Source organism: Cricetulus griseus (assembly GCF_003668045.3).
Source record: "Cricetulus griseus strain 17A/GY chromosome 1 unlocalized genomic scaffold, alternate assembly CriGri-PICRH-1.0 chr1_0, whole genome shotgun sequence".
Classification (NCBI taxonomy): domain Eukaryota; kingdom Metazoa; phylum Chordata; class Mammalia; order Rodentia; family Cricetidae; genus Cricetulus; species Cricetulus griseus.
In genome coordinates this window covers 219,744,986-219,757,490 of record NW_023276806.1, presented here as the reverse complement: position 1 = coordinate 219,757,490, position 12,505 = coordinate 219,744,986, and the positions used below count along the sequence as shown (strand labels likewise).

Sequence of the window (12,505 nt, the reverse complement as noted above, 5' to 3'; positions counted from 1 at the left end):
ATTACAAACACATTCAGATGTGCACATGTTTCACATTGCCATGTCAAAAGATTCATCAACAGTTTAGTTGTAGTATTTCATACTTCATAAATGTGTAAATGCTTAGATAAAATACATATTCTTTATGTCAGCTGAGATAGCACAGTGAGATTTCATACCTTCCACTTCTGCCCATCTGAATATATTATTTATCCAGACTATGTTTTTGCTTTTATCTAGGACTCAGCAAGAGATTAATGAGTGGACGTTCAGGTCTTCTTCATGTAAATTTTAATTTGGCATGTCTTAACCCAACTATATGTTAAATTTTCATGTGTTTATGGTATAACGAGGAAACAGTCTCCATTTCTTATATTAGAAGATTGCAGATCACATATCAATTAACATTTTGTTTTGTTCTACTTTTGTTTGTTTCTTGAGACAGGTTTTCCCTATGTTCAAGCTGGCCCAGGCTGTCTTTGAACTCATAGCAACCCTTTTCCCCTCAGCCTCTCTGCTTCTGGTGTTACAAGTGTGAGCCACCATACTTGGCATCAATTAACTTTTGATGGAAGAATAATATAGTAGAGAGCGTGTCCATGACTGAAATAGTCTCTCAGAATTATTTCCTCCATTTCCTTTTGCATTATGGATTATATTTAACATGAATTTTCTTTTTGTACTAGAAAACTAAGCATAAAAATACATTATCTAAGATTTTGAAACTAAACACAAGAGCTCCTCAAATATTTGACCTAGTTTTCAATTCCCTACTCTAGTGTTTTATGTTTTGTTAGAGGCATCTAGGCTGCATTTTCTACGGATTAGATTTTTGCCTCTCTACTCTGATAGAAAAGTTTTGTAACTGATGTTTCTGGGGCTATGGAGACATCAAGTAGTAGAGAAAGAAAAGGCTCAGCTAAGGCTCTGTGTCACTGTGTGCTTGGCTGTAAAGTATAGAGGGCCTGCTACATCTCAGAACTCCTTCTAGTGGCTAATGGCTCCCACTTAGAAAGGAAGCGTCTGGTCTAGACCTGTGTGTGGAAGCATGCAGATAATCCCAGCCTGGGGAAGCACAGGCAAGAGGCCTGAGGAGCTTGAGTTCAAGGTCTGCCTGATAGGATGTTGATTTTGTTTTGTTTCCCTGCATCTAACTAAAGAGAATATAGGCTTGCAGGTATGGGAGAGTCACTAAGATAACCCAGTCATTTTAAACCTCCTTCAGTAAAAATTTCATATCTCATAATCATGTTTCTTCCAGTTGCTTGAGGAATTGATTGATCACATTTAGCCCCCCAAAAGTTTCAATGTAAGCTTCTAAAGTCTCTCTCTCTCTCTCTGTCTCTCTCTCTCTCTCTCTCTGTCTCTCTCTCCTCTCTCTCTCTCTCTGTCTCTCTGTCTCTCTCTTCTCTCTCTCTGTCTTTCTCTCTTCTCTCTCTCCTCTCTCTCTCTCTCTCTCTCTCTCTCTCTCTCTCTCTCTCTCTCTATCCCTCCCTCCCTCTCTTCTTTACCTGCACCCTCTCTGTGTGTATTGAAGAGGCAGAGATAGGGAAGGAGGAAGGGGAGGAAGAAGGAGAGAAAAGGGAAAAAGAAAAGGGGGATGGAAAATGATTTTACTCTAATTTCATAGTGAATAAATGAAAGAATCAAGGAACATTTATGCTTAGGAACATACATCATACCAAGTTTCTAGTTGGTGTGTGGATTGTATTTCTTGTTTGTTTAAGCAGAGCAAGTAGAGTTCATTGCCACTTGAGCATGGGTTTTAGTGGGAGAAGAGTGAGTAAGCAGTGACCATAAAGTTTTCTAGGAGTCAATCTCACTGAACCTTTAAGGTACTGGAGAGAGATTCTTTTCCCCCTTACTAATCCAGTAACCAAGGGTTTTTGTTTTTGTTTTTGTTTTTGTTTTCTGCAGCTGTTCAGCTAGTGCTTCACAGATTTCAGGTTGGTGCCCTCTCTCTCTGGCCCCCGAGCCTGAGCACCACAGTGCGCTGTTTTTGAATGAAGCACACAGGACACCCTCATGGCTCTGTCTCTATTAAGAAACAGAATAACTGGGCAACAAAAGGTGTTAAGAGGATTCTTGTTTTGAGAGGTGGTGTTCCTTGTAGTTTCTCAGGTCTGTGAGCCTGTTCTGTATTTCCAATAAGAGGGACATTGAACCCTTGAAAACTTGCTTTGCTGTAGGGAGCTATGTTTAAGTATCATCTACATAGTCTAAAGAGAAGATTAATTGGTATAGAAATGTTTTAGAGAAGAGATTGAGTTGAATATTCTCATCCTTTTATGAGTTGTAACAGTCAAACTCAGAAACTCACTACTCTGTTAATGCAACTAACCTTGACCTCCTTGAAGTCAGGTTCTTCCCTCGTGTTTCTTCCTGTATTCTGCTTTCTTAGGTGTTCCACAGTGCCTTCTTCCCACCGAAAGCACAGGCAGAAGCAACCATTAATTTTCTGTTCACAGGAAAGATGAAAGCTGTACAAACAATGAAAATTTACTCCATTGTTAGAACTTCCAATGTTGGCACTTGATTCAAATTTTTAATTAATGCTACCAAATATTAAGTTGGAGGATTGGAGTGTTATCTCTGTTTTCTGTTTACTCTCTTCCTCTGTTAATGAAAAGTAAAATGACCAAGATGTGAGGGACATGAGAAGAACCAATATTGGATAGCCAATGGATAGATGGGCCTTGAATAATTGATTTAATTTCATATATAATTGAGCAGTTTATTGATTTGCGTATCTTTGTTAGGACAGGCCTGAATATGTACAGTCAGTCACAGGGCTTTTCACTTCTCTTGTAATTTGCAGAATCTTCTTGTAATTTCAAATTTAGAATCATTTTATTTGCCAGTATCTCCTGTGACCTTGCCTGGACACAGCCAGGAAACCCTCTGATGACACAGAGCAACCAGGTTCAACTGGCTACTTCCCAAGCAAGGCTGAAACGGGGTTACCCACAGACGGGTGCAGTGCTTCTGTTTTTGATCAAATTATGCAAGGTTCATTTTAACTTGGAGCACATCACGTTGACAGGTTGCTTGAATTGGCTGTACAGGAAACATCTGGATGTGAGAAATATTTCCTGCAGTTGTTACAGGACACTGGCCCCTTGTGAAGGGAAAGATTGTCATGTATTACTTACGCCTCTGTTCATCTGCTATAATGCTTTAGGAAAGTGTAAGTCATGCTCTGATAGAATTTGAAATGTATAGATCATCCTCAAACTATTTAAATTTCTGCTGCTTCTGCTTTTCTCCAAATATTTAAACTAGAAGAGTTTCCAATAAGCAAACAGCCAATTCTGTTTGAATTTGCATTCCTGTTTCTGGGCACTCTCTGTTAAGCATTCTAATTTGGAAAAGCACAAGTGGCCCTGTCTGAAGGCTGAAGAATAGGAAGGGATTCCCCAAAGAGCAGGTGATAGAAATCTGAAGGCTGAAAGATTCACACACATGCACATCTGCGCTCAGTGACAGCGCATTTCTGGGTTTAAGAGAACTGCACGCCCACTAGAATTTTGTTGTTGTCCGTCCGTCCTTCCTTCCTTCCTTCCTTCCTTCCTTCCTTCCTTCCTTCCTTCCTTCCTTCCTTCCTCTCTTTCCAATTTGAAAGGTAACCATGGAGGATTCAATAAACCCCTCAATTCACACGGTGCCGTGAAACTATGTGTATGGTAAAATTTTCAAGTAGAATTTGACAATGTTTGATCTCCCATTTTAATCTGGAACTGTTGATGTTCTGTGGTAGTGGCTAGGTGATATTCTGTTATTTTTTGTGTGGAATGTGTTTGCATTTTTGACTACATTTCTATATAAGAACATCATGCAGTTTGAAGTGCTGTGTGCTCAGCCTGGAAATCAAACCAACTGCAGTTGTGTCTCTTTTGGTTCATACTGAAGTTAAAAGAAGTCAATTTACAAATACTTTTTAACATGATATGATTATTTTACTTCCTTAAAGATCCTTCAATAGTGGAATATTTACCACTGTGTAAAGCCATTTATCACAAATGACATTTCAACCTCTCTTTAGGCAACAAACAGATTATAACATGCTAAATCGTCACCAGAAAACAAAGCTGTGTCTTAAAATACAACTTATTCTTTTCCTTTATTATTTGTTTTTGTTACTAGAAATTCATATCATTATAATAATATTGTGACACTTTGTCTCTTAGAATCTTTTCATGTACTGTATGCAATTTAAAGCAGCTTCCAACAGGAATATTTGTTTTTATTCCTTCTGTTAAAGTATAACAATGGAAGCAAAAGTGTAATGGAAATTGTAGTTGCATACATATTAAAAAGGGTTTACAAAACTAAATTTTTGTGGGGGAAAACATTGTGGGTTAGCACTAAGTTTGACTCAGGCTGTTTACTGATCCTGGTTGGATATAGTTTGTTCTATATGAGCAAGAGACAGAAATGTTTGTTGCTAGTCTTTTATTACTGTGAATGTAATAATGCAGAGAGACATAGTCCTGTGTCTCTGATCTGGGAAACTGAGCGTGGAGGTACAGCAGGCTCTTGTTGGTACTGGACAGTGTGTGGTCCAGCCAACACTTGAACCTTGATGTTTTTCTGTCCTGCTGTCTTGGGATTGGGAGGAAACCTTCTTTAATTGTTTCTGTCAACATTTTAGAACACTGTGGCTGAATTGCAAGGAATGTCTGGCAACTGCAATAACAATAACAACCGTTTCCTTAAGGTTTGTTTTTGGCAGAAAAATCTGCTTATCTGTACTCTCTTGCTCGGTGCGTGAAATTAAATATTCTACACGTCTTATTAACTTCCTATTCCCTAAAAAGCATTTCTGGAGCTCTCTGTTTTGTGTAGTGAATAATAATCTGAAAATAATGGTTTGAAAAATATACCATTCATTTTACATACAGGTCTGTAAGTTGGATCTACTTCCTAATATTTAACTATGGGTGTATTTAACCGCTAACTCTTTAAATGTTTTGTGATTCAAATTAAAGGGAAAACTTTACAAAGAAACTCAGTATTGGGGCTATATAACTTTTATGTAATACCGTGTACATGGCAATTTATTTCCTGCTTAAATATGTTTTTTTACCAAAAGAATCTTCTGATACTAAGTTAAGTTCTTAAATTTTCACTATATATTTGGTGAACATACAGAATAGACAAATCACAAACAGTGTTGAACTTTAAATAGTCATAACAATAGTGGCTCTTACAACAGAATGGTGTGTGGTTAAGAGGTTCATGAGCTGATGATAAGAAAGGCCTGACTCATAACCAGAACTAAACCTAATAGTGGTCCAGAGGCTGCAAATTTGTTGGATCTTTAAAATTCTTAAGCTATATCGTTTTGTTTCTAAACCTCACATTTTCACTGGTCTCCATCACTGAAACACAGAATCATGAGATTCTTAGAAAAGAGGCTTCTGAAGACTCTATTCTTGAACATCATCCTGTACCTCACTATGAATTTCAATAATATTCTTTGTGTATAACACTGATCACAGGTAGTGAAAAGTCAGGGCCACAGATAGTAAGAGTTAGGACAGGAACCTTTGCCTCAGCTTAGTCATCCTTTTGTATCTCATTTCCTTTGTGTGGTTTGTAAGAATTATAGTGGAAGTGTTTTAATTATATTTTTCCTATTCCTTTCTTTCTAGCTGCCACAGTATATATAATATTAGTCATTTCTGATCTAGATCCAAAAACAACAGAAAGCTCACTTTGTTAAATCCTTCTAGCCAACAAATTTATTTGAAAGTTTAGACTTTGTCTGCCGAGCAGCCTGATTGAGTGATTCTGTATCACATTGAAAAACACAACAGAGTTTGGAGTCCAAGGAGGTGGCATGGGGACAAGTATAAATGATATTTTCCAACTTTGAAAATATTTTACTTTGTAAATTGAATATAACTTTTACCAAAAGACTTCTAAAGTGCTGAATCACAGAAAGCAACATGCCCTTCTACCCTGGGAAGCCAACTTGCCTTCCAGTGGGCTATCAGTGAGTTGTGGTAGGCTCTGCCTTTTGTCTGCCTTGACTGGCATTCACGGTCTGGACTCTTGGTTGCCCTTGCATGTCTACTTCATCTTGTTTGCCTTTCAGGGCTCTGTTTAGGTTTCATCTACTCACCAAGCCCTCTGGGGCTCTCTAGAGAGCTAAACTCAGCATCTTTTGTATTTAATGAGCCAATAGCACCATGGGTATCACTACATTTTGTAGCTCATAAATACCTCCCATTAGCTTATTATCTCCTCAAAAAAAAAAAAAAAAAACAGGTCTTCATGGTTGATGATTTCTACTTCTCACAGGAGTGACCACAGCCCTGGGAAAAGTAGGAAAAAAACAAGAAATTGAACTGAATTGAATCATATGAATTAAGTAAAGATAAAATTGGAGAATAGATGTAATTTGCATTTTCCTGATGGCTTAGGATGTTGTACACTTCTAAAAATATTTATCACTGGGCATGGTGGTGCAGCCTTTAATTCCAACACTTGGGAGGCAGAGTCAGGTGAATATCTGAGCTCAAGGCTAGCCTGATCTACAAGGTAAGCTCCAGGATAGCCAAGACTACATAGTGACCCTCTCTTGAGAAGCAAAACAAAACAAAATTCTTACATGTTGGGTATTTATTCTTTTAAGAACTCTCTGTTCAGTTCCACAGCCCATTTTTTAAGTTGGGTTCATTATTTTCTTAGTGTTTAGTTCTTTGTATATTCTAGACATTAATCCTCTGTCAGATATATAACAGACAAAGATTTTTGTCCCATTCTGTCGGTGCCTCTTCAGTCAGTTAACAGCAGAAAAGAACTGTACCGAATGCAGGAATAGGATCAGTGTCACACAGAGCAAGGCTGGAGAGCGGATGGAAATAGGGAAGATGCTGGAGGCCCAATCACATCCACCCTTGATGCACGGTGACTGCCCTCCTCCCACCAGCTTCTGCCCTCTACCACAAGTGAACATGGCTTCTTACTCCCATGCTTGCAATAGAAACACAGTAGGCAAAGTAACCTAAATGATGTCGAGATCTGTACTGCACAGATGCCCTTCTTTTACTTTGAATATGTTAACTTAGAAATAGCCTTCAGTCACAGAAGTGATTTTCATGAGCAATGAAGAATGAATGGCCAGCAGACCCTGCCTCTACGTGGCAGCTGTGTGCCTGCCTCCATAAGCGATCCAATCCTTTGAAATTGGCATCATTGCTACACCTCTGAGTTCTGGTGTTCCTAATTCTAAAGGGATTTAAATGGCTATTTTATACAGATAAGATTAACATAAGAGAGAAAGGCATAGATCTTAAATGTATAATTTATTATTTTTATTATAGCACATTTTGAAATCAAATTCAATGAGGAACAATTTGAGTATGATAATATATACCAGTTTTTAATGTATTTAAGCTAAGAGTTTGCTTAAAAAATATTATCACCCCATCACATTGTAGGCCATTTCTCTTGCCCCAAATGGTGACCTTTGCAGTTATTCTCAGCCAGAAGCACTGTTCATTCTACTTGCTCATTCTACAGGTTAAAGCTGGCCAGTTCTAGAGTGACATTTTAATGAAATACATCTAAAGTGCTTGTTTTTATCTGGCTTCTTTCATTCATCTTAATCTTTAACACATAGTTATTCTAACGATACTATGACTGTTATTGGCTTGAGTTATTGTAGACAAAATGCCATGCATACTCTAAATTAAATGGCTATTTGGAGAACTTCGTCATATAGCTGGAATGCCATGGGCCACTATCTCTGTGGATGGAAGTAGATCCACCCCGGGGAAAATCGCTGATAAGCATAGCTTATTGCTAAATAGCAAAGAAGGAGACATTTTGTGTGAGAAATGAGTGTCATAGCAGCTTAAATATGTGCTGAGTTTTACAAGAAATACAAGCCCATCATTTCTTGGCTGTATTAACTTCAATCAAAGCTTACAGTTTCAAAGTACAAACTAAAAGGGAAACAAAATACCATGTATAACAAACAGCAGCAAGGGGAGGAGAGAAAGGAAGGTAAGGAGTGTGTACCATATGATGAAATACGAAGAAAGAAGACAAGAAAGAAAGATGAGGTAAATCATTACCAAGTATAACAAATTCTACAGAAGTTCTGTCTGCAGACATAAGAATAATAGTCGTATTAACTTCAATGTCAGAAATGTAGTAAAACCTTAAGAGTGTAAGGTAAAGGAACTAATTAGTTATAACCTTGGTCACAAAACCTAATGATGAGAAGTAAAATCTAAAATTAAATTCAAATTATGTAAAAGCCACTTAAGCATATCTGGTAATAGTTATCATAGGTCACACATCATGACTGGGTGTAACTGGGAGTGCTGTTCCGTCTGTCTCAAAATTGACCTCATTTTAATACCCAACAGTGTGCTAGAAAGCAGGAAGAGGAGAAATAAATTGGAAAAGAAGAAATAAAACTACTACAATTCCCAGATAATGAGACTGTCTATTTAGGAAACTTGAGAAGTACCTATTATTCAAAATAATACAAGGTTTTAGCAAATTTTCTGAATCCCTGGCATTAAAATATAACATGTATTTGAATGTCTACAAATAAAGAGCCCATTGTAAGTTTTAAAATATCACATTACTAGATGTCAAGAAATAAAGGGTATGTCAGATCCTCAAAGGGGCAATACATTTTTATTGAAATGTGTTAAATCAAATGTATGTAAGGCAAAGAAATTTCACCCATAGATCGGAAGACTCAGAGCTACACTGAGTCAGGGTTCTCCAAGTTGCTGGGCACATTCACTCAAGTTCTGGTGAAAATCTAAAGGCATTTTCAATGGCTTTGGCAACCAGTTGCTAAAATATATGTGAAAGAACAATGCAGTAAGACAACCCTATCAAAGCTTTAAAAGAGATGGTTGTATTGGATTGCTGTAATTTAGACAGCAGAGAAAATGAATAGGCAGACTAATGAAGACTCTAGACACAGGAACTGACATAGGTATTCTGTAGTAGCTGGGAAATGATTGACAAAAATCCTATCACTAAATGGCAGAAAAAAAAAAGCGAAGTTGAACACCCATCTCAATGCATACATCCCTCTGCAGGTGGATTGGCCAATCAGATATGAGAAGGGAAACCAAAGTGAAGAAGACAGAGAACAGTGCTGATATGTCTTTAATTTGAAAAGGAAAAGTTCCCTAAAAGAACATATTGAGAAGAGAGGACAGCATTATAATTAGGAACTCACATGTATCACACACGTACTTTAAAGAAAGTGAACCAGTAAGCCAGAAACTAAAAAGTCTTGAAAGTAGTAATGGAGTCAATAGGGAAAGACCACCTGTGGGTCCCTGACTTGAGCAGACATGCCACAAAAGAAGCCTCGGGGCAGATGATAACCAACTATTGCAGCCAGCCAGGAAGTGGAAATTGAAAACCAAAGTGGATACCATTTGGGACCTGAGGAACTGATTTAAGTTGGATATTTTAAGTTCGAGGAAGATGAGAAGTATATTCTGTGCACATAGGAAAATAGATTGGCCCAGCCACTTTGAAAAAACAATTTGTTACTGTCAAACAAAATTTATCCAAAAAGTCTATCTTTTGTTAAACCTCTTAGTAAAATAAAAATGTCATAGACATAATTTGTAGCTTACATAATGTAGCCCTGTAACAGGAAAATAGACGACAGCTGACATCTCTGTTATCATGAGCACACATAAATATACTGTGGTATAGTCACACAGGTCAGCAGTGTGTTAGCACTGATTCAGCAACTCACAACCAGTGCCCTGGGAATTGTCCGACTGTGCACAAGGTACAGAAAAGTACATCCCATTGTTACAAAGTTTTGCCAAAATAGTGATACGCTGCTGAAACAAAAGGGTAGTAAAACTAAAAGCAACCAGTGGCAAGAATGATAATATTCTAACAAAATTCTGCTCTAGGCCTAGTGACTGATAAGGAGTCAAGGACGCTCACCCACATGAGTGTGGTATACCTGTTCTGGTCCTCTTGAATTAAGCTATTAGCTCCGTAATTGTGGTTATGTCACTATTCATATTGCTGTGAATTTTATTTCCTATCTTGCCAACTTTGTATTTAAAAAAGGAAATCCACCATATTTAATATCTTATATTTAATAATTATGTGGCTATAAAATGAATGTAACACCGGGCGTTGGTGGCACACGCCTTTAATCCCAGCACTCGGGAGGCAGAGGCAGGTGGATCTCTGTGAGTTCCAGGCCAGCCTGGTCTTCAGAGCGAGTGCCAGGATAGGCTCCAAAGCTACACAGAGAAACCCTGTGTCGAAAAACCAAAAACAAACAAACAAACAAACAAACAAAATTAATGTAACATAGTTCTTAGTATTTGAGGACATAAAAATAGATTAAAACTGTATCATTTTTAGTATAAAAACCTTATGGTACTCCTTTATTATTATTATTATTATTATTATTTGGTTTATGTTAAAGACAGGTCTCACTCTATAGCCTAGGCTCACCTGGAACCCACTATGTAGATCAGGTTGGCCTTGAACTAAAGGAGTCTCCCTGCTCAGCATTGCAAGTGATAGGATTATAGGTACAAATTACCATGCCCAGCAGTACTGGTATTTCTTGCAATACACAAATATCCTTGGCTAGCCTGGGATCCACTAACTCATGGTGGGGGGTGGGGGACGGGATGAGGACGAGGACGGGACACACGTCTAGATCTGTGAGGAGTGTGGGGACATACTAGACGTTATCAGGTCCTGGGTTATACTTCTTAAAGCTTCCAGGAACACTGAAGCAAACACCTTTGCATCCCTGTGTAGCAGGCACTTGGCAAGAAGGAACTGCTTCCAGAAGGCATGCATATTCATGGGAAGAAGAGACTGGAATTCCCTCTAGGAGAGCAGAAAATTGAGGTTCTGTTTGTCGTTAGTATGTATGTACGTTATATATAAATATTGCATTGATGCCACTGGTGTTTTTATACTTTGTGCCACTGTAATTCTTTTATGATTGCTAGTGTGCTATAAGTTTTACAATTGTATAAATCAACTTTAATAGAAACTATAATGCAAACACATATCTGAGTTTCGATTCAATGTATGTTACAGAATTATTAAAGCAGTAATAACATGTACCCTTCTTGTAACCAGCTGTCCAGTTCTGCAGATTAAAAATTCAAGACAACACAAATCTCTCAACTCTTCCCACAGTTGTACTGGCATCAGAATAAATACCTCATTGTTTCCTGGGCAAGTAAAACGAAACCCAAGGAAGGCTGCCAGTTTGAAATTGCAGTGTGACATTTGAATTATAGAGGTCTGCTTTGGCTGTTGACTAGTTACTACAAGATCTTGGTGGGAAAACAAAAGATCATGGGTTGCCCCTTTGTGTTGTAGATATTTATCAGAAATGTAAAGACAAGTGGCATTCATCTATTTGCAAGTAGGGGACACTTATTAAAAGGAATTAAGAAAATTGAGTCATGGACCCTATAGTTTTGTCTCACAAGATGCTATTTTGCTGTGAAAGCTATATATAAACACTGTACAGAATTTAAATTGTTTTCAAGGCAGCCTTGAAAGTAGAAGTCCAATGGACATAGTATAAGAAAGCCTTTACAATGAGGATTTCTAGGATGGGAGTGTGAGTTTCAGGCTTCTGGTTTTACTTTTGTAATTTCAGTTGATTTTATTGTCTGTTTTTCTGTTACAGAAGAAACTGTGACAATGTAAGGGATGTTAAAGAAACAAAGTCCATCTGCCTGTAGACCAGAGATGTAGCACATGGTGGTGGTTAAAGTTCTTGTGAAAGGAGAAGTGTTTGGGCTTTCTTAATCACCCAAGCTTCTGGAAGTTTTTCCATTAAATTGAACAGTATTGTTTTGGTCCTGTAAAAAAACATCAACTGAGTCTCTCTCTCTCTCTCTCTCTCTCTCTCTCTCTCTCTCTCTCTCTCTCTCTCTCTCTCTCTCTCTCTAAGTCAGGAAATAATTCCCTGAGATCTCATGTGGTCCTCTTCTGTTGCCTTCAGGAAGTAAAGATCAGAGCAATCAGCACACAGTGATAGTTGTTTCAACTCATGTGGACACACACCTTGGCTTAGAGAAAGATTCTGATCCCAGTGTGACAATGTTTGCAGAAACACAGACCTTTACAAGCATCAGGGGAATTTCAGTGATTGTGGGTTGACTCCTAGGGAATCGTGAGATCTGTCCACAGGGCAGATGATAAGGAAGGGCATATAATGATCACTAGGAAAAGTAGCATGGTTGGGTTGCCAGTTGACCCTGTTTCTCCTGCAGTCTATTAGGTCTGCCATGCAACTTTAGGTTTGTCTCCAGACCAGACATTTTTCTATGGATATTAGCTGTTAGAAGGGAATGTTGGGCCTGGCATAGTGTGCATGCCTTTAATCCCAGAACACGGGAGCACAGGCAGGAGGATCTCTGTGAGTTTGAGGCCAGTCTGGTCTACGAAGCAAGTTCCAGGACAGCTAAGGCTACCCAGAGAAATCCTGTCTTGAAAAAAGTAAGTGGGAGTGGGAGGGATGTTG

At 38.2% G+C, this 12,505-nt stretch overlaps 1 protein-coding gene across 1 annotated transcript in view; it reads left to right on the top strand.

Annotated features, from left to right (window-relative positions):
* Positions 1-12,505, top strand: part of Ppp1r9a (protein phosphatase 1 regulatory subunit 9A) — a 262,450-nt gene that overhangs the window by 179,135 nt on the left and 70,810 nt on the right. The window contains exon 6 of the mRNA XM_035451403.1: positions 4,631-4,696. Coding sequence (XP_035307294.1) covers positions 4,631-4,696 — 66 coding nt within the window. The remainder of the gene's footprint in view (positions 1-4,630; positions 4,697-12,505) is intronic.